General features: G+C 41.3%; 1 protein-coding gene across 2 annotated transcripts in view; it reads left to right on the forward strand.

The window, feature by feature from the left end:
• LOC140537160 (myosin-IIIb) overlaps positions 1 to 23,434 on the forward strand; it is a 46,690-nt gene that overhangs the window by 17,734 nt on the left and 5,522 nt on the right. For both annotated transcript variants that reach the window (XM_072659404.1, XM_072659406.1), the window contains exons 8-24: positions 289 to 414; positions 2,327 to 2,435; positions 3,458 to 3,574; positions 3,979 to 4,079; positions 5,019 to 5,105; positions 8,711 to 8,776; positions 9,683 to 9,796; positions 11,426 to 11,537; positions 13,678 to 13,721; positions 13,889 to 13,951; positions 14,038 to 14,157; positions 17,506 to 17,591; positions 18,759 to 18,806; positions 18,946 to 18,993; positions 20,523 to 20,614; positions 22,318 to 22,494; positions 22,615 to 22,745. In XM_072659404.1, coding sequence (XP_072515505.1) covers positions 289 to 414; positions 2,327 to 2,435; positions 3,458 to 3,574; positions 3,979 to 4,079; positions 5,019 to 5,105; positions 8,711 to 8,776; positions 9,683 to 9,796; positions 11,426 to 11,537; positions 13,678 to 13,721; positions 13,889 to 13,951; positions 14,038 to 14,157; positions 17,506 to 17,591; positions 18,759 to 18,806; positions 18,946 to 18,993; positions 20,523 to 20,614; positions 22,318 to 22,494; positions 22,615 to 22,745 — 1,641 coding nt within the window. The remainder of the gene's footprint in view (positions 1 to 288; positions 415 to 2,326; positions 2,436 to 3,457; positions 3,575 to 3,978; positions 4,080 to 5,018; positions 5,106 to 8,710; positions 8,777 to 9,682; positions 9,797 to 11,425; positions 11,538 to 13,677; positions 13,722 to 13,888; positions 13,952 to 14,037; positions 14,158 to 17,505; positions 17,592 to 18,758; positions 18,807 to 18,945; positions 18,994 to 20,522; positions 20,615 to 22,317; positions 22,495 to 22,614; positions 22,746 to 23,434) is intronic.

A 23,434-nucleotide genomic window follows, 5' to 3' on the forward strand; every position in this document is an offset into this window, starting at 1 on the left:
TTTTTAGTAGATGTCAGTGCTTTTTCGGAGTGATTTATATAAATACACCTTGAACTGAACATAACCATTATCTGAACCATTACTATAACGTCTAATCCTAACCCAACCCATATATTCTTTAATCGTAATTCTTCCTTCTGACCCAGATGACAATGACTTTCTCAGGCTCATGGATAGTTTTTCCTGCACCTCTCATCTTGGGCTTGATGTTTAGGGGTCTGAACCCATATTTCTGCTCACAAATAAAATATAATGTAATTGTATCGAATTCTTTCCTGATAAACTCAGGAAAAGGTGGACATGATGACCATCCTTGCAGGGATCCTGTCTCTGGGCAACATCACGTTTGAGATGACGGACAGCGACGCTCTGAAAGTGACTGAGAAGTCTCAGGGTTGGCTCAAAGCCACGGCGGTGAGTTTGAGTTTCGTCGTCTTCAGTATCCTCTTCACATCCTCTGGCTCAGTTGCGAAAAATTATTTTTAACACTGATTCAGTGATGATGGCTTTTGGGTAGCATGTTAGCTTGGGGCTAAAATATTAGCTTGTGGCACTGGTGTTCTGTGAGGACACATTTAAAAGCATAGCTTTTGTTTTGAATACGTTACTTTTAATACAGAATAATGTGCTAATATTAAGCCAAAACTAGAGAGTGCACTTCCTGCAGAAACTGCAAGTGGAATTGCAGCTGCAGTGATGGGGTGTCGAAGATTTTGCCCAAAAGGTTGTTGGTCCAAAAGCTCATCTAATACATTTGGCCAATGGAGATGCATCCACAAACTTTTGGAACCCCACATGTCAACCAAAACTTTGCCAAAAAGCTCATCCAGTGCGTTTGGCTTGTAGAGCTGTGTCTACGAACATTTTTCCAAAATGTGGGGTGCCAAACCTTTCGCCCACAAGCTCCTCCAAGTACAGATACCTTTCTAACCAGTCCACCATTCATTTCAATGGGTAAAAAAATATCTGTGCAATTTTCGCCGTACGAAACCATACCTCGGATCAGTTCCTAAAGCAGGAAGCATAAAGCACTTCCCGTATTTTTATGATTTTGTCAAATTTTGTGTTCATGGCTGGAAAAAAAACTGTGTCCTGTATGATGGTTTAAAGTAGAAATAAAGTTGATAAGATAGCGTCCTGAGTTAATCGAGAGGAAAGGAGAAGGAGAAATGGACCCATTATCACATTAAAGGCATGTGAGGCATCGATTATGAATGTGTTGATCGAGCCTCATCAATGATCTAGTTCATTATAATACTATTTAATTCAAAAAAGTTTACACCAACAAAACTTTAGGTAGTTTTCAGCTGCCTGCAATACAAGCCCAAATGACGATCCATCCACCCCCATGCTTAACAGTCAGAGAGGTGTCCTTTTCATGAATTATTTTTTGAGAATCAACACAGTATTGCCAAACATATCACAATATTTCAGCATATCTATATTTTCTCACAGTCCTAATCATCGTGATGTCAGAGATGTACACCCCAGCTTCTGAATGAATTGAGAAACTACACCGCACAGGCGGCGTGGAGAGCGGGTAAAGGAATACAGCAAAGGGGGAAACTGGAGGATTATCAGCCTTGCACATACATAGTAAAATAAACAGGCTGATTGTTTGGAGCAAATGCCCTGGCTTGGGCGCGGGCCTCTGGCATGTGTTCTACGTGAGTGGAGGCTAAGAAGCCACCCTGGCACCTCTCCTCCCCGCCTGCTTGTCAAACAGGTGAATTATTGCATGCTCTGGCACAATTAAACTCCTTGGAGCGAGGGCTGGGCTGTTGGCTCTGGCTGCATCTGGCTGTTCATGATAAGATGGGTGGTGCCATAAAAGGTCACTAATGGCTATATTTAGCTTCTGCTCGGATTTAGCAGCACAATGTATTAGCAGGTAGTTTATTGTAGCGTGATGCATTTCCTTTTTGCTGCTACACCACTGATGCATAATCTGAAAGGTTCTGCCTCACCTGTAGCTCCAGTAGAACTTCAGTAAATGTCAGTCTAGGACAAGTCAATTCATTTTCAGCTGAAAAAAGATCATTTAGAGTTCTTTCTCTGCTGTTAACCATAGTGTTGGACCATTTTTGCCCCTTAAGAAAGCCCACTCAAACTCCTCACCACTGGTTTAACCTGTGAGACTAGACGTTCTAATGTTCTTCATAATATTAGCACCAGAGCACTTCTCTTTTCCTTGTGGGAACCATTGGGAACAAAACCTGTGGAGCTAGAATCCTAGAAAGCGGCACTGTTTTTCCCTAAGCAGGACTAAGCAGGTTCTCTGCCTTGCTTTCCAGGCCTCACTGTTAGTGTTTGATTTCTGCCTCAGGGTCAGTTTGGAGTTCAGGAGGAGGAGCTGCTGAGGTGTCTCACGTGCACAATGTCGGTGGCACGAGGAGAGTCCATCTACCGGCTCCACAACCAGCAACAAGCTGAAGGTAGGAGAACAAGCTCCTGGAGAACACACTATTTATGCTTGACACACGGGCGGTGGTGGGCGGGGCACGCATGTGCCAATCACCAGTCTCCAGGGAAAGGAGAACGTACACTGTGGAAAAACTTGTCATGAAGTCATGTTAAATCTGGTGAATATGCCCTAAAGTTCTAATTTTGCTAATGTAGTAGAAGTATTATTAGATTACTAGTTGCTATGACTGCTAGTAATAGGAATACAGGTTGTTACGGAAGCCAGGCCTTGTGATCTCCGCTTGTCCTGTGCCAGTGTCCGCAAACGGGGGGCATGTGAAAAAGCAAGGCTGTGCTGGGCTAAAAGCTAACACTAGCTGACACTAGCTTTTACCATCTCTTCTCTCCAACGTTCGCTCCATCGAAAACAAACTGGACTACCTCAGCTGAACTGGAGCTGAACACACATCAGAAGGGAACGCCCTTGCTTATTATTTTTTTTCCAGGAGGCAAAACCTGGGGAAGCTAGTTTTTGTTAGTGGTAAAACTAGTGTGTTTTTTTTTAGCGCTATCATGGTGTGCTGGTGTAAACCAGCCAATCAAGGCAAAGCTTATCGGTTTCCATAACAGGAAAATCAGTGATCAACAATCGGGGTGGTAAAAAAGCATTTTTACCCCATTCGAAGTCACACACTTACTATTTTTGCATCAAAGAACAACTTAAAATACCTAATAAATGCTTTCCTTGAGACTTTTTAAGTACATAAATTATCTGCATTTATTTTTGTTATGAAAAAGTATGTGTCAGTAGAATAAGAATTAATGTGCAGTTTAAAAAGAAAATGTTTTTAGATTATTAAAAACTACAATTACATCAATCTCAATAAGAACTACATACATAGATTAGTTTTAAGATGATTTTAATGGCCAAGATGTGTTTTAGCCATGTATTTCTTCTTCTATCGAAGTATTGACCCATTTACTCCCCGAAAATGCACTGGATTCAGAAATGCTATGTACGCCAATTCCAACAGAGAATTTTCCTTTATTTCAGATGCCAGAGACTCGATTGCCAAAGTGGTTTATGGCAGAGTGTTCGGCTGGATCGTTAGCAAAATCAACGAGCTGCTCTCCCACAAACTGGACTCAGATGTGGAACTCAGTGAAATAGGTAAATATTTGAATGGTTAATGTTTCTCTGCATCTCATTCAGATGGGCACACAAACTCTCTGTCCTTTGCCTTTCTTTCACCTACCCAGATTAACATCAAGGCAAACGCATACCACACACTAGTACTTTAGAGATTACATCATTTACCTCAAACAAGACATGCAAAACCTCTTCAACAACCTGAACCTACAAGAAAACAGAATCCCATCTGAGTGACATGACTAACACTAACATAACATTACATGCCTGACTGCATCATGTTAGTGTTAGTCATGTCACTCAGATGGGATTCTGTTTTCTGCCGCTCTCTTTAGGTACTCTTAAAGGTGTGCATAAAGGACTATGAAAAGTTTAACAGTTAGCAAAGCAGAACTTTCCATGCTAAAGGTTTTTCCTCATTGCAGGTATCCTCGACATCTTTGGGTTTGAGAACTTTGCCGTGAACCGATTCGAGCAGCTCTGCATTAATCTGGCAAATGAGCAGCTACAGTATTTCTTCAACCATGTAAGTCGTTATTTGTACACATACCCATCTGCTGTGGTCAGGCAAGCAGTTTCACTCCCTGAAGGCCAACACTGACCGAATGAGGAGGCCCTTCCTTCCACAGGCTATTTAGTAATTAGGTTTAATTGAGTGTAGAATGTATCTAATAGTACATATACATAGTATAGGACTGTACACTGGACATTTTTTTTTTATTTCTATATTTCTTTACAGAATAATTTAATATTTCACAACTGCCTGTTCAAATTGCACATTTCACATTCTACACTACAACCAGCTTCCTCTTAAATCCCTAACGACGACACTAGCTGCATGCTGAGTCGTAGCATGGATGGAGGGTGTTCATTATAGAGGTTATCTGGTCCACAGTGGCGCGTCAGTTCCTCTGTAGCACTCGTCTGAGGCGTCAATTGTCCAACGGGACACCACTGCTATGCCATTGGGAGGCACTCTGTACTCTTACCACGGCAGCTCTAGAAAAACCCACAAAGTTAGCAGTTTCCAAGATGCTACCACCCATCGCCCACTGTTATAGTCAGATGCCACATGCACACCAGTCATTTGTAGCTGAGTGCAAAATGATCATCTTGGGCAACGGACATGATAATAGGGTACATGGCGAAGCATGGTAGCGTCTCTGGCAGAGAAAAGGTTAAAGGCAACAGGCTTTTAACATATTTTCATGTTATTGTGGATTTCTGCTTCTGCCAAAAGGCTGTTTCTTAATGAACTCCATTCGACTGACCCAGTTTTAAGGATTGGTGCTGAGCTGGGTAGTTTGCTGTAGGCTGATGACAATACGAAATAGTATTCATAGAGTCATATGACTGATCCCATCTTGTTTGTTTATGGCTGTTCGGATGAATAGTCGCCATTACTGGCCATCTATTTAGCTCTATAATGAACACAAGCTAATGTTTGTGCTTTCTCCTTCCACAGCATATCTTTTTAATGGAGCAAAATGAATATAAAGAGGAGGGCATCCAATGGGAGACCATCACCTTCAAGGATAACAAGCCAATACTGGTAGGGGACAGATCTGACTCATTACTAATCTCTGTCTCTGTCTCTGTTTTAAGATACTGATACTGTCTTTTAACTGAGAACTAAAGAGAGTTGAAGAGAGTTATCATTGTGGCCAACACCTATATCGCCCACATATGGCTTATGTAGGCACACAGTTTTTAGAGCACACTCACTATTTATTATTTGCTGAATTGAACATTCTCAAAGCTTCTGTTCTCCCACAGCACCCATAGAAGCTCTCTCAGTAATAGCTCCTGTCCTGTCCAAATCCACCTCTAGCTAATGGAATAAGAAAACGTGCTAATAGACAATAGTGCAATAGTGGATTGAGTCCAAGCGTAAAAACTTAAGAGTTGGGAATTTGAGGAAGTTTGAAATTATTATGAAAAATACTATTTGTACCATTTATATGTGCACTTGAGCAGCCAAATAAAGTGGTATTTGCACATGGAACTCTAGATGATCTCTTACCTTTTCCGTAGGTTTTTACATTCAGTTTTTTGTTATTACACTCCAAAGCTTAATTGAATAATATTATTTAAGATTTTCATGGACAACACTGTGTCTTGGTTTGGGATGTCGTATAGATTTCCATGCTTAATGGGCTGGTCTTTCGACTAGCCCCTAAATGGAGTGAAGCTGCATTTACTATGGGTGTAGGGAAAAAATGATACACTTGAGTATCGTGATATTACATTTTACAATACTGTATCGGATCTCAAAGACATGCTAAAAACATTGATTTTTGATTTTTAATTTAGAGCTCACATGAAAAGTTAGCATTCTTCAGTCTTTAGACTGTTCTGATTGGTTAAAAAGTAAATTTTTTCTTTTACTCAGATTGTATGCATATGATGGTGTGTTTAGTAGGCGAGCAATATATCGTAATCGCAATATATTATGTGCATCGTTATTCGAATTGTGTGATCAGGTTGTTATGGTGCAGTGGGTACCACCAACCACACCATGTGGGAGACTGGGGTTTCATTACCCTTCTTCGTGACTATGCTGTGATGCTCCATTACAAGTCCTTGGGCAAGACCCCTAACACTACATTGGCCCACCCCTGGAACACTAGTATCCTTGTGAGACGCTCTGGATAAGAGCAGCATTGACTAAATGCTGTGAATGTAAATGTCAGGTTCTTGCCACTACACAGCCCTAGTACTGTATTTTTAAGTCTCGGGTCCTCTTCCTCCCAATCTGAGGGAGTTTTCCTTGTCACTGTCGCCTGACTGGCTTGCTCAAAAGAGGCTCACACCCAGATCTCTGTAAAGCTGAATTAAATCAATTTAATTTAAATAGATTTAATCACTTATTTGCTGGTCAACCATCTGGTATGTACAAACTTCCTATGAGCACTATAACACACCATTAGCCCCTTTACGGATCACCCAGACAACCTTTATGAATCCTGCTGCTGACCTTCTGCTGGTAAAGCTAATCAAGCGCCAGTAGTTCTTTTCTTCTGGTCCGTCTAGGAGAAAGCACCAACCCCTCTGAGCAGAAAACTTGGCAGACAAGAGGTCCTTGGTAAATCCCAGAAACAGGAAGTGCTGACTCTGCATGTGGAAGCTGCATGCTCAGCTGCAGACTAGACGCTTTGTGTCTCGGTGCCATGCCTCGTAGATTGGCTTCTAAATGTTTGTTTCCGATCTTTCTCTCAGAGGCACTCCATAGCAACTGAGAAGAGCATGAAACACAGAGGTTTGGGTCTGAAACCTAAGTTCACATGTAAGACGTTCCGTCTGCCTATTTTCTGCCTTGTGAGCATTAACCCTGCTCTGTAATTATGCCTCTGTGCAGCTGCTTCTCTCCAAAGCAGCACATTGTACTTTGGGTTGAAGTCAAGTCAAATTTATTGGATAGCATTTTTTTACAACTGTTGTTTTCACAAAGCAGCTTTACACAATCAGTAATTAGTAAAAGACAGAAAACAAATAAATAAATAACATAACATAACATAAAAAGACCCAAGACTCATCCCTCATGACCGATCCTGCTCTGGTCAAGTGCGTAAAGTAAAGTGCTTACTCTGCACTTCCACCAGGTTCATGTTCTCTGTGAGCAGTCCACTTCTACAGGTGTAGATCTCTGACCTGACATTTTAATTCAGTGCTGATTTCCATCCCGATATTAAAAACTTGAGTATGAGCCAGTACTGATACAGAACTTGCTATCTTTTAACAGGAGCTGTTACTAATTGAAGCCATTTAAGATTTACATGTGAAAGTAGACCATTGTGCTCAAGCTACTTATACATGCCACGACTTCACAGGAAGAAGCATAAAGCTGACAGAATGACATCATTTGTGACAGGGCTGAATTAGACCCCCCCCCCTAAATATTTTTAGCGATATGCTATAAAAAGTTTTGTAATATTCTAAGACATTTTTACAATACACAATATTGGTCACATAATACATGTGATCGCTGAGAAAATGCACCTGTAGCGACAGATTCTTAAAAACAATTTTTCAAATACTCTCCCAAACTCCGAATATGCTGCATTTAATCCAATTTAACAAGACTAATTGCAAGGTTTGTAATGAAATGTGCAGTGGATCAGTGTTCTTTAGGGACTGACGATATCCTCGATGCGCTTAAAAAATAATAATAAAGCTCATATCGTTTATCACGATAACCAAATTTAGCACGATACAATAAAACATTGTCATATTGCCAGCCCTATCCACTAGTGCTCATATATTGCTTTATAAACAATGAAAAACAACATTGCACTTTTTTTTCATATTATAATCTAATATAATCAATTTGTGCATTCAAACTTCACCACCTTTAGTGCACCTTCTTTAAAAATACGTTTTTGAGGTATAAATAGCAAGTCTGTGACTTTGGTTGGGGTGTAAAATGCTCAGCTGTGGTTTTATAAGCTATTTACCACCCTGTTATTTTCTATCAGAATGAAGTGTGCTGAATTTCCTTTAAAAAAATGTTCTCTGGTCTGAGGTAGTCTGGTTTCCAGGTTTGTGTTTGAGCAATTGGATGTTGGAGATAAGAGACTGTAAAAGCCTATCAGCATGTGTTTGTATTTAGCCTAGTACTGTAGCTGCTCATTTTCTTGGCTTTAGGTTCTTCGTTCACAGAGTTTCAGTTTCCCTTCTAATGCGTGGTTAGCTCTAGACTAAGGTAGTCCAGCTGGTTTTCAAGGGAGCAGACGATGGAGAGGAGAAATGTTAAAGCTGTCTTGCTAGGGATTTAGCCTAGCACAGATACCCACTCACTCCCCCGGCTTTAGCTTCCTCGCAGAGTTTGCGTTCCCCTTTTCGCAGTCATGAGGCCTGGTTCGCAGACCCTAGTCTGGAGATGATGTGCTGCTCGTCTAGAAGTACCAAAACCACCATTTCCTCCTGAAGTTTTACCAGTCGCTGCCAAGATCAAGACCGTTTTCAAGTCTAGTACACCTAAACAACTAAAGTCAGTATGTTGACCTGTAATTGTATATGGAGATGGCTTATTCTTACTAAAATAGGCCTAAATAAGACCTAAATAAATGATTGTTATTGTGTAATGACATCTGGTCTGCAAACTAGCAAGCAAGCAAAAGAGGATTCATGGCCTAATGTCTAATGTTCTTCCTCCAGGACCTGTTCCTAACGAAGCCTATTGGGATACTGTCCCTGCTGGATGAGCAGAGCGCCTTCCCTCAGGTGAGCAGACGGGCGAGAGAGTTTCACAGCATTCATGTGGAAACGAACCATGTGATTTTAGAGCACCATCATGTTTGTTTGGTCACATTCTGGTTAGAGCTGCACCAAATGCTGAATCACAAGGTCCTTTTTTTATTCAGTGTTTTGAAGATTGTACATCATTTTGGACAAAGTAATGCAGCCCAGTTTTTGTCACATCAAGGATTCACCAGTGTGCTGTTAAATATTTAACACTAGGCAAATCCCAGTCCCAATATGTTGCAATATAATCGCAATATGATTTTTTTTTTTCCCTATGCGATTATGCCCTAGTTCTGGCTGGGGGTCTAAACTCTAGTCTCAGAGAACCTCACTGCTCTGTTGACTTCATGACCCTGTTTACACTTTATGCCTTTTGAGGACTCAGGGTTACATCTGAATAAGGCCAAGCCACATAAAATTGCACGAGTTTCACCACCACTGTAAACAAATCTGACCGGGTACATTGTCTAGACACTGCACACCAAATTGCTCTGAATGACTTTGTTGACATCTTAACCATTAGAACACATCAGTGGAACTGTCCCTTTAGGATCAGTCTTAGCTTAAAGCTAGCACCGGCCTTTTGGCTTGTACTCAGTAGAAACTGCACCGCTGACACCCTGTTGGAGGATAGCATTACTGAGGGCACAACGGAATTCAGCTATTGTAGCACCACCCAGTTTAAATACATGGGAAGTACCAGTTACACCTTAAGAAAAGCTATTTCCAGCACAAAGCTAAAGCCTTGTTGAGCAAGTAATGTGATTGCTAGCTACCCTGATGCCTATTTTATTAGTAAGCATGTAAGAAACAATTCACGCCTTGCAAGTAAGCTTCAGCTGTTCAATTGAGGTTTCCCGTCAGATGATGTTTTTCAACCCCCAGGCCACAGACGGAAACTTTGTGGACAAGCTGAACAGCAAATTCAAAGCCAACCCCCACTTTGAGGTGGTCCGGAGCCACAGCCCTCTATTCACCATTTTGCACTACGCTGGGAAGGTATGTCTGGTTTTGCAGTTTGCCAAAAAAGGTTTTCTAGTGCATGATTACGAACTACAGGCACATTTTACATAATGGGGCAGTTCATCAGCTGCCCTCTACCCCAGACACTTCGGTGCGGTATTGCTGGGTTTTTGACAGCGTCATTGTTGACCTCAGTGACCAAACATATCTAGCCAAGAGTACCTCTGTGGTCAGAGGATGGCTGACATGTTATATATAAGAGCTGGGGTCATTATCAGCACTGCAGTGACCGTGTCTGATCCAATCGTACCAGCGCAGCATACACACAAACATGCTACCAGCATGGCAGTGTCCCTGCATTGCTGAGAATTGTTGTAATCAAATGAAACCGATGATGATTTATGTAAGTAATTAGAGGAATTAGTGTTAGAGAGACAGGATTCATTTATTGGGGAAAACTGTGTATGTGAAAGAAGGCTCTAGGACCCTGTTGGGCCAAGATGAGCTATGGCTTACAGTTGTATTGACGTCCTGCCGAACATTTGCCCACAGATTGCATTTGCAGCTGGGCCTGTAGAGCCTGCATACATCATAGATTGCCGAAGCTGATGTCCCAGCTGGTCCCTTAAATGCTTGATTGGCAATAAATCTGGCGTCCGGGCAGGTCAAAGAGGCATTGCAATCTGGCGGAGGCTGGCGCAGGCTGTGTGAGGGCAAGCATCATCATTCTTTAGCGTACTGAAAAATGCCAGTTTGAAGTCCTGCCATGAGAGGCAACACATCATAGTGTCATAATGACATAGTGTTAGTGTGATGTGAGGGACCCCATTATATGCAATGGCTCCCCAAATTATAACACCAGCGGTGAGGCAGTGTGCCGCTCCACAGCAAAGGCAAGATTTAAGCACTCATCACCAAAAGGCCTGCATACTTGAACCTGACCGTCGCCGGAAACCATGAACAGAACATGGATTCGTCATTAAAGACGCTGCAGTTCCAGTCTGTAGCCGTAGTCCAGGTTTCTCGCTCACGACGCCACTGCAAGCGAAGGCGACGGTGAGCTTGGGTAGATGTCTTCGAGCATGTCTAGTAGTTAACGATCGCTCACCAAGAGGTACACTACCCAAAGTAACCTCTGAGCGCCTTTTTATAGGGCAGCGGGGGAGGCACTTTTGCGCCCTCTTGTGGCAAGACTCCATGTCTAATCAGACCACACCTGTAATCATTTGCATATCTGCCTGAGACATAACTGCATTCCAAAATTGACATTTCTAATTAAGAGTGCATATACAGAAACTGTACAAAATGCAGTATCTGCAGGCTTATTTGCAGTATTTTAACTACGTGTACAATTTAGACTAACGAACATCTCAACACACAACAACAAAGCTGTGCCCAAATTAGGCCTACATTAGGCTTATTTTAGCAATGCAAAAAAAAAAACAAACATGTTGATTGTATCTTCATCTCAAGAAAAACAGAAGTGCCTTTCCTCTTGCCTGGAGCATCTGGTGTGAAGTGATGCTGTGCGAAACGTCACGTGTGAAATAGGTTTCAGTCTACCCCAGCAATGTGCAGCTACAAGCAAGAGGTTTCTAGTAAAGTGGCAGGAAAGTGTATTCAAATTTGCAGCCCTGTTTGAATTGCTTCCTCTGGTCTATTCAGGTGCAATATAATGCCGGTGGCTTCCTAGAGAAGAACAGGGACAACATCCCTGCCAACATCCGCACTCTATTCATCAACAGTGTTACTCCCCTGCTCAGCGTCCTCTTTTCCGGTAGGCCAGATGCGGTTCAGTAATTTCTCTGAGACACAATGGTGAGGGCTTTTACTGCTGGTGAACACGTGGTTAGCTCAGCGCACACTCAGTGGAAACTTGAGTGGCTGTTTGGTTAGGGGAACTGTTTTGTTTTTTTTTCCTCCTTGCATGCATACAGCTAGTTAGATAGTGTTAGATTTGGCCTTTAGGCCAGGGTTAATCGCACCCTTTGTTTTCCATTAGCTCACCGTTGTATGCAAGACAAATACGCTTTAGTGCAGAAAACTGCACTAAAGTCTGAGATAATACGCTGTCTGTTTTAATGATTTATGATTAAATATACTGTTTATAAAGCTTAATTATTCTCCAACACTTCATTTATGTAATCAGTCCTTCGTTAAATATTTTTCTATTATTTTAATGTTTAAGTCCTGTTTGCCCAAACATTTTCCATCCTCTATTTATCTCTAAGAATTAAACAGACTTTTGTTTTTGGTTACTGTGCCTTCAACCCCTAAACTGCCCACCGCTCACCGGTGGGCCAGACGTGTTAGTACAAACTTCTATTACCAAATAATAGGCCCACCAGTTACAGAAGTCCCTGTAGTTACTGAGTAATACACCTTAGTGTGCGACTATATTTGTGACAGATTATTTATCTGTATAGGATTTTTATGTAAATGAGCTCTGTTCTGATTAAGGATGCAGACTAGGCTTTTAACTTCTAACATTGCCAGATAGGTTAAACTACTGTGAGCTAATTGAGCGTATATACCATACCATAGTGCCTAAACCTTTGGTAGGTGATTTTGTTTAGTCTTAGTCCTTTGACTACAAAGTAAATTAGTTTCAGCCACATTTTAATAATTCAGTCATTATTAGTTTTAGTCATTTTATTCAGTTCAAATTCTACATTATTTAGTCTAATTTTAGCCGTGCATTTTTTCAGGTTTTACTATTTTAGAGGGCCTATTGCGAACTTTCCTAAACAGCTTCAAAAGTGTGCTACATTTACTGCCTTGTTAACATCTGAAATTATGGAAGGAATGTGGCCATTTTATCCTTTACAGTGCTGACAGATACAGTGCAGCATGTACACACAATATGCGTTCGAGTGATGGAGGACTAAAACTCATATATAGGTCCATGTTGTCCCTTAGTTTCCATATTTCTTAATAATTCAGCAGTATCTGAAATGCTATGAAGACTGTAGGAATTGCTCTCTGACTGAACAGCAAAGCTATGATGTTGGACTACACGTAGGCCGACCTCCTATCAACATTAAACAGCACTAACAACTAAACCTGAAACGTGTCAAACTAAACTAAAGTCAAAGTAAACACTGTTGACAGACGCTCCGTACACAACCTACCTTCAAAAATCTGAACACAGCATTAGCTTACCGCTTTGTAAATTCGTGGATGGCGGGTACTCCTATGTCTTATGTGTTTTTATGTTTGTTTGTTTTGGGGGTTTTTTTTCTGGTTATTTTGAGTAGACCTAATTGGTAAAAGATCGGGAACTCTAATAAAAGACCACCACGATTTAGAAAATGTCATTTTAGAGATGTTGTTTGTGAGCAAGTAGGGGGCGAAACGCAAATCTCCAGTCATAAGGATACAGTGCGGTACAGCTGGTTTTAAAAAGTTAATATGTGCTGATCACTAGATTTTTAAACGGATTAAAAAAAAAAGAAAGTGTAATACAGTTCATCATGGTTCTCATATTAGATGTTACTTTTTGTGTAGTTATTACGTTTTTGTCATTAAAAATTAGCTTATATATGAAATTATAATTATATGTAATTAATTTTTAGGATAGTTTTCATTAGTGAAATTACAGTGCTGGAGCGCAACCAAATCTAAATGTGATCTTCTAACCAACATATCAATAACTTACAATCGTGTTCACCCACTGACGTGTGTGTGTGTGTGTGTGTGTGTGTGTGTGTGTGTGTGTGTGTGTGTGTGTGTGTGTGTGTGTGTGTGTGTGTGTGTGTGTGTGTGTGTGTGTGTGTGTGTGTGTGTGTTATTCCAGTGTTATATAGTGTTTTAATGGCTGAAAGTGCTCAGTACTGTATGCCACCAAACATGTGTCCTAGTACACTCTTATTAATCCATGTCAAATCTTATGTGCTGTTTTTTCACTTCTCCTCCAGCCACAATTTCCAGAACAGGGACACTGATGCCACGGAAAGCAAAAGTATGTCCTCCTAGCATTTGGCCTTGGTTATTTATGTTGTGAAAGACCTAAACTTCTGCTCTTTAACCCTTTCCCAGTACAGCAGAAAAGCAGACAAGACTAGATTTAACCACATTAACCTCATCTTGTTTTTGCAAGCTGCTGAACTTAAATAAACTCCATTTCAGTTAAAAGCTGTGGACGACAACTTCAACTCCACCAGGAAGCAGTCCGTGGGTGCGCAGTTTAAGGTAATATGTAAGAAACCTAGTCTTTTACCTTTACTCAACAATGCACGGCTCTCAATGCTGACCGCTGTGATGACCGTCCCGTGCAGCATTCTCTGACCGTCCTGATGGAGAAGATGTTCGCGGCCAGTCCGCACTTCGTTAGATGCATCAAACCCAACAGCAGCAAGCTGCCCGACCAGCTGGACAGTAAGCTGGTCATGGATCAGGTAGGTGCTGTTTTCCCTTTGCTCAGTCAAAGCCCCGGCTTAGTTTGTAACTATGCCCTCCTTGGCAGGACCTTAGAGAAGACTTAGTCTCTTTCCAGCCCTGTTCCCGGTCCCGTTTGCCGTCCAAACATGCTCTCACTCTTTTCTGCTCTTCAGAAGAAGAGCAGTGTTGACTGTGCGTAGTGAGACCACTGAATAGCGGGGTTGTGTGTATGCCAGTGGCATGCCAATGTTTGGGCGCCCCAGGTCAAAATTTCTGTTATTTTGAACACTTAAGTGAGTTAAGTGGTAGTCCAGATCTTAACCTGAACCTCCACTGTTCCTGTAGACTAACAAGAAAACGCTCTAATAGCCAAAGTTTTTGCATTTTGGTGGTGCACTGTTGTATTGTACAGCAACACCTGCACCAATAGAACCTTCATAGATGAGAACCTTTCCTGTGTCCTCACCATGTCAGATGACCATGTTGAATTCAACAAGTTTTCTAAATGAAGCTGATGCGTTTTGGAGCACGTCCTGTGGAATGAAGAAGTTAAAATAGACCTTTTTGGAGCTTTGAGCTAAAAAAAAAAAAAAAAAAACAGTTGGAGGGCAACCTCTCCAACTGTTAATCATGGGGTGGGTTGATCCTGCTGTGGGCTTGTGTTGCAGCCAGTGGCACTGAGAATATTCAACTGGAATGGATTCAATTGAATACCAACACATTCTGGAAGCAAATATCACACCATCTGTTAAAAAAAAGAGAGAGAATGGCTTCAGCAGCAGGATAAAGATCCTAAACACAGCTCCAAACACATCCACAATGGACAAGCTCAAGAGGAGCTGAACATTTTGCCATGACCCTTAGTCTTCTGACCTAAACAGCATCAAAAATGTTGGTCTAATCTTAGGTTAGACCTTATACAGGCAGTGACAGCCCAAGATTCTCACAGAACCAGAAGCCTCTTGCTGTGTGAAAATCCCCAAACAAGAACTAAAAAGCACTTTTAGCTGCTACATAAAAGTTTGTTAACAAGCTGTGATACTTGCCAAAAGAGGGTGTTGCTGTGTAAGTTGCAATGTGCCCAAAGTGTTGCTTCAGATCCTTTTTTCTTTTTTTTTTTTCTTTATTTGAAATTGTGAAATATAAAAAACAATGTTTCATTTTTAACTTCATGTCTTTTGGTCATGTTTTACTTGCTTAGCTATTCACAGTAACAGAGTTTTTTTTTTTTTTTTTACCAGGGGTGCCCAAATCGCACCCCTTACCCCAGTGTAGTCGACCGGCCATGCTTACCGGACATGCTTACTGTCTGAAGGCTGCTTCGTTTGTTTTCCGCTGCAGCTCAGAAGCTAATGTAGGTAATAACAGAGTAGTAATAGGAGCGTACAGTCATGAGATCAGCATCTTGAAAACTGCATGGCTAAATTATTACATGCCTGCCTCCAATCTCACTTAAGTAATCTCTCACTTGCTTATGTGGTTTCTGACACTGCAGGACACCCTGTTTAGGGATGCACATTTTTTTCTGTCTGTCTGTCTGTCTTTTTATCGATCGATCGATCGATCGATCGATCGAACACAGCAAAACACACACACATTCACAGAGCACTACCATGGACCTGAAAAAAACTTTCACTTTCCCATATTTATTTTGAAAAATCTCTTACTACTCAGAGTTGTGCAATATCTGTAATTATATTGTATATATTTTCATCATCCACTGTGTAAATTTGTGTTTTTTTTTTTGTTTTTTTTTTAGTTATTTATTGTATGTTTAAGCACCTTAAGGATTGCTGCTCAATTTCGTTGTACATTGTGCAATGACAATAAAAGTATCGTGTATATATATATATATAATATTGCAGTATATATGCACCCATGGTAAATGTAGGCTTTAGGATGGCTGCTACTATTGCTACTGTTCAGCAAACTACTATCCAGTTTTCGTTCAACAGGGTGACGCGCCGTGTCTGAAACCACAGCTTTAAGGTTTGAAGGCTTTGGAGAAGTTGTTCAGTTGAAAGGCTGATGCTGTAGTCGTGTCAGACGTGCAGACGTGAGCTATTGCTGGTTTGTAGGTTAGAGCTAATTCGGGTCCTGCCCAGAGGGGTTAGCAAGTCCCAGTGCTCAGTCATGTGTATTTGTGTTGTGTAGTACTCAGTACGGTCGTGTTGTAATTCTGACACATGAAATAAAGTGTGTTAAATTCACTTGTCAAAAGTTTGGGAGAGTTTTGTGGAATTTTCTGCACTGCTTTTTTGAATTACGTAATTAACAGAGCGGCTTCATGTGTATCAAAAGAAGTGTCTTCCTTGATATAAAGAGTAGGGGTACCTTAAATAATGGATTGGCAGTTTTTGTTTGTTCAATAGCCCAAAGCTGGTTTAAGTGCTGATGGGTGCCGACTTCACAACAAGCGGGGAAAATGTGCGGGATTCAGCTTTATTCTTATGCTAGCCCTTGCAGGTTATCGCAGAGCAACACAGGAAACATAAGGAATATTTTTTATTAAGAATCATTTGTGAAAGGTGGGTGTCCCCAAACTTTTGATTTAATTATTTATTAAACCAGCCGCCCATTATTTGGACATTTCATGATAAATGGACCAGTAGAAATGCTCCAAAAGTGTGTAGGACTACATTTTCCTTTCCCTGACTTCTTCTGTTTTTTAGCTTCTCCTATATAGTTTCCCTTTTAGAGATACAATACAAATATTTGTGAAGACCTCTTCTGTTCAAATGCATGTGTGCATGCACACACACACACACACACACACACACACACACAGACAAAGCTTGTTTAATCTCCATGGAAAAGCTTTGAGCAATTGAACAGACACACATGATCACCAGTGCTAAGCATCTGCTAAAAAAGGCTATAAGACCCCCCCGCCCCAACATTGGGCTTTGGAGCAGTGGAGCTATCGTCTCTGAAGTGATGAAGCCAAATCCTTAGAGCAATGTTCCTAAATCTAGTGGAAAGCCTTCTCAAAAAGGTAGAGGCAGTTACTGTAGCAAACGTCAGTCTAATATTCTTGATTTGGGAAGAACTATTGGATGATCAGCTGTCCACAAACTTTTGGCCACATAGTGTTCTTATTATTACGCTTTAGTCCTCACAGGCCTTTGTCCTCCTGCTACACAAAACAACCTTTACTCCTTTTATACGCACCGCTCTACAGTCACATGACATGCTGACATATGGGCTGAATTCAAGGCCAATGCCTTTAGCTGCAGCGCCACCTTGTGTACATCTTTAAAAGTGCAGCTTGGCATAACTTCAGAACCAGGTGATGTAATCCCCCGTCTTGCCACAGCACCTCAGGCTTTGGTTGAGCCTTTTTTTTCCCCCCTTCTCTTTCTCAGCTCAGGTACAATGGCCTGCTGGAGACCATCCGCATTCGAAGAGAAGGTTTCTCCTGGCGGCCATCCTTCAAAGAGTTCACACAGAGGTAAGTGGGACCTACACAACTAGTCAAAAGTTTTAGTAGTCCATCGGTGCACAGTTCCACATGGCCCAGGCAAGCCTACTCATCTGATTTCATCATCTTAGCAACAACTTTCTTACTGACACTCAGTCAGGGCTCCTCAGGGCCCCCAGTGAAAATGTGCGTAAAATGTCAAGTATGTCTTATGAATATCTTCCCAAAGTCTAATTAATGTCTTCTGTATTTCTCCAGTATTGCTCTCCTCTTAAAGTAGAATGGGTGATCCTAAAAGAGGTTAGGGTGACATCAGCATAATTGTAACCATTCACAAGGCTAACGCGGCTCCAGGTGTCTGAGCTTCCTGGCACGCTAAAGCTAAACCGTGGCTCAACTGAGGGAGCAGCAGCCCTGCGTTCCCCGTCGTCCCTCAGCTCCAGTGCCTGACACCTCTCCGCTTCCCATCGTGGGTCACCCAGCCGCTAAATTCCACAGTGAAATTGAGAGACCACAGGCGCTGGATGGGAGGGATGACCGGGCACGCTGGGCAGCTGCTCCCCACGTGACGGCTCAAGCTTGCATGTGTAGATGGGCTGGTAATCTCGGTTCCAGATCTCAGAACCTCAGTGAACCCTAAAGATCTGTGAATCACGGCTACAGTTCAAAGTGAAAAACAAAAGAGCGCAACATCTCAGTCTCAAGGCTGTGTGCGTCGCCATGGTAACGTGAACAGGTATTTTGTTCACCAGTGATAAAGGGCTGTCCTTCACGTAGGTTCATGATAGAATATGAAGACCACGCCTAGACCTTGGGGATTTTTTTGCCAGGGGTGGGTTTGGGTGATTTTTGAGGAGGGTTTTATCATATTTCTGCTTTGTGCTTTCTATTGAAACTTAGCTGAACGCTTCACTCAACACTCAAGTTTAGAATAATAAAAAAAATCCAGTGTATCAAAATGTGTTTCCAGGGGCTTTAATACTGTCTTTGTAGACATTAATAGCAATCCAGATGTGCAGTGCTGTGTAAATACTGCGGTAGAGCGTGCAGTAACACGGTCTGTTCCCACACACTGCTTTCAGTGCCAATAAATACTGATTACGTTTGGGGTGTTCTAAAACTTTTGACATCTAGTCTTCATGTTTCATTTAAAAAAAGTAACTTCAGGGCTTCAACCAAACCTTTTTCATCCATCAGGTACAACATCCTGCTGCTAAAACCGGATCTGCCTTTGGACAAAGAAAGGTAGGGACCAAGCATAAAGGACTGTAGAATCCAGCCCACTGTTGTTGGGGATAATGCAGGTGCAGGCTTTTGTGTGTGTACTGAGCTTGTTTTCAGTGCGACCATTCTAAGCCTTTTTTTGTCTCTGTTTCACTGTCAGTTGCATATCCATCCTCAACACCACAGAGCTGCGTGGCTGGAAATGCGGGTAGGCTTGGGTTCTACATCTGCACACACGCACATACACGCACAAACACACACCTCAAGGCATCCTGTACCTGTATTTCTGTTGGTGGTGGTGGTGTTGTAAACCATGATGAATAAAATGGATTACAGGTTTTTAGAACCCACATCAGTCAAAATCACTATGTGGTACCGTGCAAAAGTTTGATCACACCTGGACAAAATTTGTGTCACTCTGAATAGCAAGTAATGAGTAGCTGGGAAAAAAATGCTCTCCAAAAGGCATAAAAAGGTAATAATGAAACATTCTTTTGAGCATCTTAAGCAAGAAGTATTATTTTTGTATAGTTGTACCATGCAAAGGTTTGGACACCTCGAGTTCTTAAAAAACTGTTAGCTTAATAGGGCTATAGATTGTTCATATCATAACTATGAAAGGCTAGGTAATGCAAATCTCAACGCTTTATAAATCCTCTGACTCCTTAAACCTTGACCCAACAATCAGCAGCCATGGGCTCCTTTTATTTATTTCATTTTTGAGAACCCCTTGTAGATGCGGTTAGCAGCTAGTTTAGAATGTCCAAATAAGGACCTTACTCTTAGTATAATCACTCTGTTGTAAATCATTTCTAGGCCTATGGACTACTTCAAAAAAGTACTCACTTAATTATGAGCTATAAAAACTATTATCACCTAATTCACTACATCACTTAAAATACTTTGCAAACCACTTGGAAAGGCTGCCAGACTGAGTGTTTTTTTGTTTGTTTGTTTGTTTTTTTGGCAAGTCCCGTATATGAGCTGTGCTTTGTGAAGGAGTTAAATGGACGAACCTGTCCAGAAGAAGAGTGCCAACTTGCCAGTTTGGGTTCCAAACCACTGAATTTTTATAGTGTGCATGTCATCTGTGTAGAGTGTACTTCAGTAACAGTTATATTACTTAAATTAGTGGCAAGACCAGGTAATATTTGGTTAATTACTGGTAATTATATGGTAATCACATTACTATTTGGAGAAAAATGTGAGCTTGAAGTGTGAGCTATGTGGTACTTCAGGACGGAATTTAGATCCGGATGGTGTTACTTTTACAGACAATCTTTTTTTTGCTGCAAATCAGTTATCATCATTTAAAACTAGTAAATGTATTGTATGAATATTAAAAAATTATATTGAACTTTTAAGTAAATTCAGTTATTCTTGGCAGAAATATAGGCAGAAAATTCTAAAAGAAAAGAGAATTTCAGCATATATATATATATATATATATATATATATACATGCATGCCTGCATACATTATATTATTTATATATATATATATATATATAATGCATGTATGTGTGTGTGTGTGTGTGTGTGTGTGTGTGTATATATATATATATATATATATGTGTGTGTGTGTGTGTGTGTGTATGTGTGTATGTGTGTATGTGTGTGTGTGTGTGTGCGTGCACGTCTTCCCAGAAATAAATTCTGAGAGTAAAATTTATGCTTTCTTTTTCGGAGGACGTTTGGAGCTTGTTGAGAGATGGGTGTTTTGCTTATCTCTTTTTCAGATCATCCCGGTTGTTTTTCAAGTATTGGCACCAGGAGGAGTTGGCTCGTCTGCTGGAGAGGCTGGGGAAGGCAGCTGTCGTCATTCAGAAGAGTGAGTGGCAATTAAAGTTGGTGTTTGTTTTAGCCGTTCAATAAAGTGCACTAAAAGTGGTATCTATAGCCGTTTCTCATAAAAGCTCACCTGAGCGCCCTTGTCAGCTAAAAGTTGTTGCAGTGCTGCTGTGAATCATCTTGTAGTTTTGCCCAGGGCTTATTAAAGAGGTGAAGCTGAAGCTGGGAGGGGTGGGGGTGCTGTCATGAAAGGACATGAACAAACCTGAAACAAAAGCTTATCCTTATATATGTCTTTGGACTCGTAATCAGACCTTTCTTCATTTATTCACTCTGTTGGATGTTCTTCAAGAGCAATAATGTCCCATCACACAATGAGAAAGACCAGAAGGATTATTGGTTGTCACTCAGCACTTAGAGGTGGGAAACCTTTGTTCTGTTTTTTTTTTTTTGTTCATGTTTTAACTTGCCGCCAAATAGTGCCGCTTCAGCATGTTCTGCCCCACTGAGCTCACTCTTCCCCTGCCTCACATCTCCTTTGGCCCCGTCCCCACTGACTATTAAAAATGAATGTTGCTCATAACTGACCCTGGTGGCACAGCTGATTGTGTAGTGTGGTCTTGACCTTCGCTCCCTGTCCATATTGAGGGATTCTCCTGCATACACTCTGTTCTGAATGATGCACAGAAGGTGGTTCTTTAAGCGATGCCATAGAAGATTTTATTTATGTGAATTATGTAGATTAGATAAAGAGATTAGACTCCGCGTAGATATAGTATTTAAATTTCATGGTCCGGTAATAACTATTACTGAAACATGAAACGAAACCCGTTCTTCGTGAGCATTGACGTTTCCTCCTATTAGGATTGCACCTTTTAAGAGCTCTGGACTGAAAATCAGTGAAAGACTGTCAGAAACTGTCTTCTTTTAATTTTGTTTTTGTAAGATTTTGGAAGAAATATTGGATGAGCAGGTGTCCATATAGTTTTAATCAACAGCACTAGTTAGTACTCTGACCTTTTTGCATATTGTGCCAGTAGCTTCTGCAGATGCAGGTAGCGTGCGAGAAAGCACACTGACCCTCAGCCTCTAGTTGCGCAACACTGGAGAGTCCCAGAAAGCATGTAAGAACTGGCTATGATTCAAATCTTCAGTCCTGAGGAGCATGGTGGTGTATTAGAAAGGTAGTTACGCATTTCATTTGACACCTTTCATCATACAATGGAGACACAGTATTGTGCCAGGATTATGCATACACTGGTTAAATATTAGATGTACATGGAGAAGCGTCAGACAGGATTCTGGTTGGATATTTAAACACTCTTCTTGGCAGAAACTGTAGACTTTTAAGCACAGTCTACATATTTTTAATAGGGTTGAGATCAGGACTTTGGGAAGGCCATTCCAAAGGCTTAATGTCCGCTTGCTTTATCCATTCCACAACCACCTTTAATGTGTATATGAGGTCGCTGTCCTGTTGGAACAGCCAGTCATCATGCTCATGGTTTATAGTTATGCTGAAGAATGTTAAGGTAGTTCTCCTTCTTCATAGTCTGTCCATTTGCAGTGTACCAATTCAACTGGCAGCAAAACAACCCTACAGCATGTTGCTGCTACCACCACCATGCTTAACAGCTGGGGCAGCGTTCTTGGGGTTGAATGCCGTACCTTTACTCTATCAAACATACCTCTGGTCCTTGTGGCCAAACATCTGACCATTTCTTGTTGTGGTCTGTTTCGCAGATTACCGTGCTTCGAGCTGCAGGAAGAAGTTCCTGGTCCTCCTGGCTGAGGTGAGGAGGCAGCGTCAGGCCCAGCGAGAGAGAGAGGAGAGGGAGGAAGAGATGAGGAGGCAGCAGAAGCTTCTGGAAGAGGAGGAGGAGAGGAAGAGGCGTCTTCTTATTGAGCAAGAGAACAAGAGTGAGGCCACAGAAGTTTACTGCGATTCTTGTCTTTCCATTTCTGGCAGATGTTAATGTTTCTTTGCCCAGTACTAAAAGTGGGGAAACTGAAGTGTTCTTCTCCTTTATGTTCTTTCAGGACCAGTTTCTCCCCCAGTTCCTCTGCCTAGGAAGAAAAAACCTGAGCCTAGACCTCGGTCCATACTCACTGGAATCGCCCAGTCGTCCCACCTAGCGCCTGTACCCCGGCCACGCAGCAAGCAGTTTGAGGTACGAGTCAACGTCTGCTTGTCTGCTATGGTTTGGAATGAACGATGCTTATTTTATCAACTCCATGCACCATAACGGAGCACTCTGCATACTCTGTTTCTCTGCATACTCGGTTAGCCTGCTCTCAGTGGTCAGGACCCCACAGGACCAACACAGAGCAGGTGTTGGTAGTGGCGTGGTGTCCACTTTATGACACACTCCTACCTAGTTGGACTATTCTCACTCCAGAAGCACTGCTGTGTTTGATCCATTTGTAGCAGCGCAACACACACTAACACAACACACCACGTCAGTATCCCTGCAGTACTGAGAATAATAAAAAAAGGTTTAAAATATAGAGTTTTTTTGACATATCAAAAAAGGAGCAGCAGAGCTGTAGGCTCAAAGCCTCAGACTGCATCAGAAATTAAATTATCATAAAATATTCCAAATCTTGAGGCGGCAGACCACAAAAACTGTGAATTGCAGTATATTCCTTGCTACATGAGACATTTTACAATATGGTGTCTACTTTTTAATATGTAAATTGGCATGATAATAATTACAATATTGCTTTGAATAATTATATTAACACAAAAATCTGTTATTATAAATCCAAAACAGTCACATGACCAGTAATGAAATACATTTAAACAGTAGTACTTAAAAATCTAATTTGACAATTAAATGAATGGCCACCAGTTAAAGTT

This window comes from Salminus brasiliensis, chromosome 16 (genome assembly GCF_030463535.1).
Source record: "Salminus brasiliensis chromosome 16, fSalBra1.hap2, whole genome shotgun sequence".
Lineage (NCBI taxonomy): Eukaryota > Metazoa > Chordata > Actinopteri > Characiformes > Bryconidae > Salminus > Salminus brasiliensis.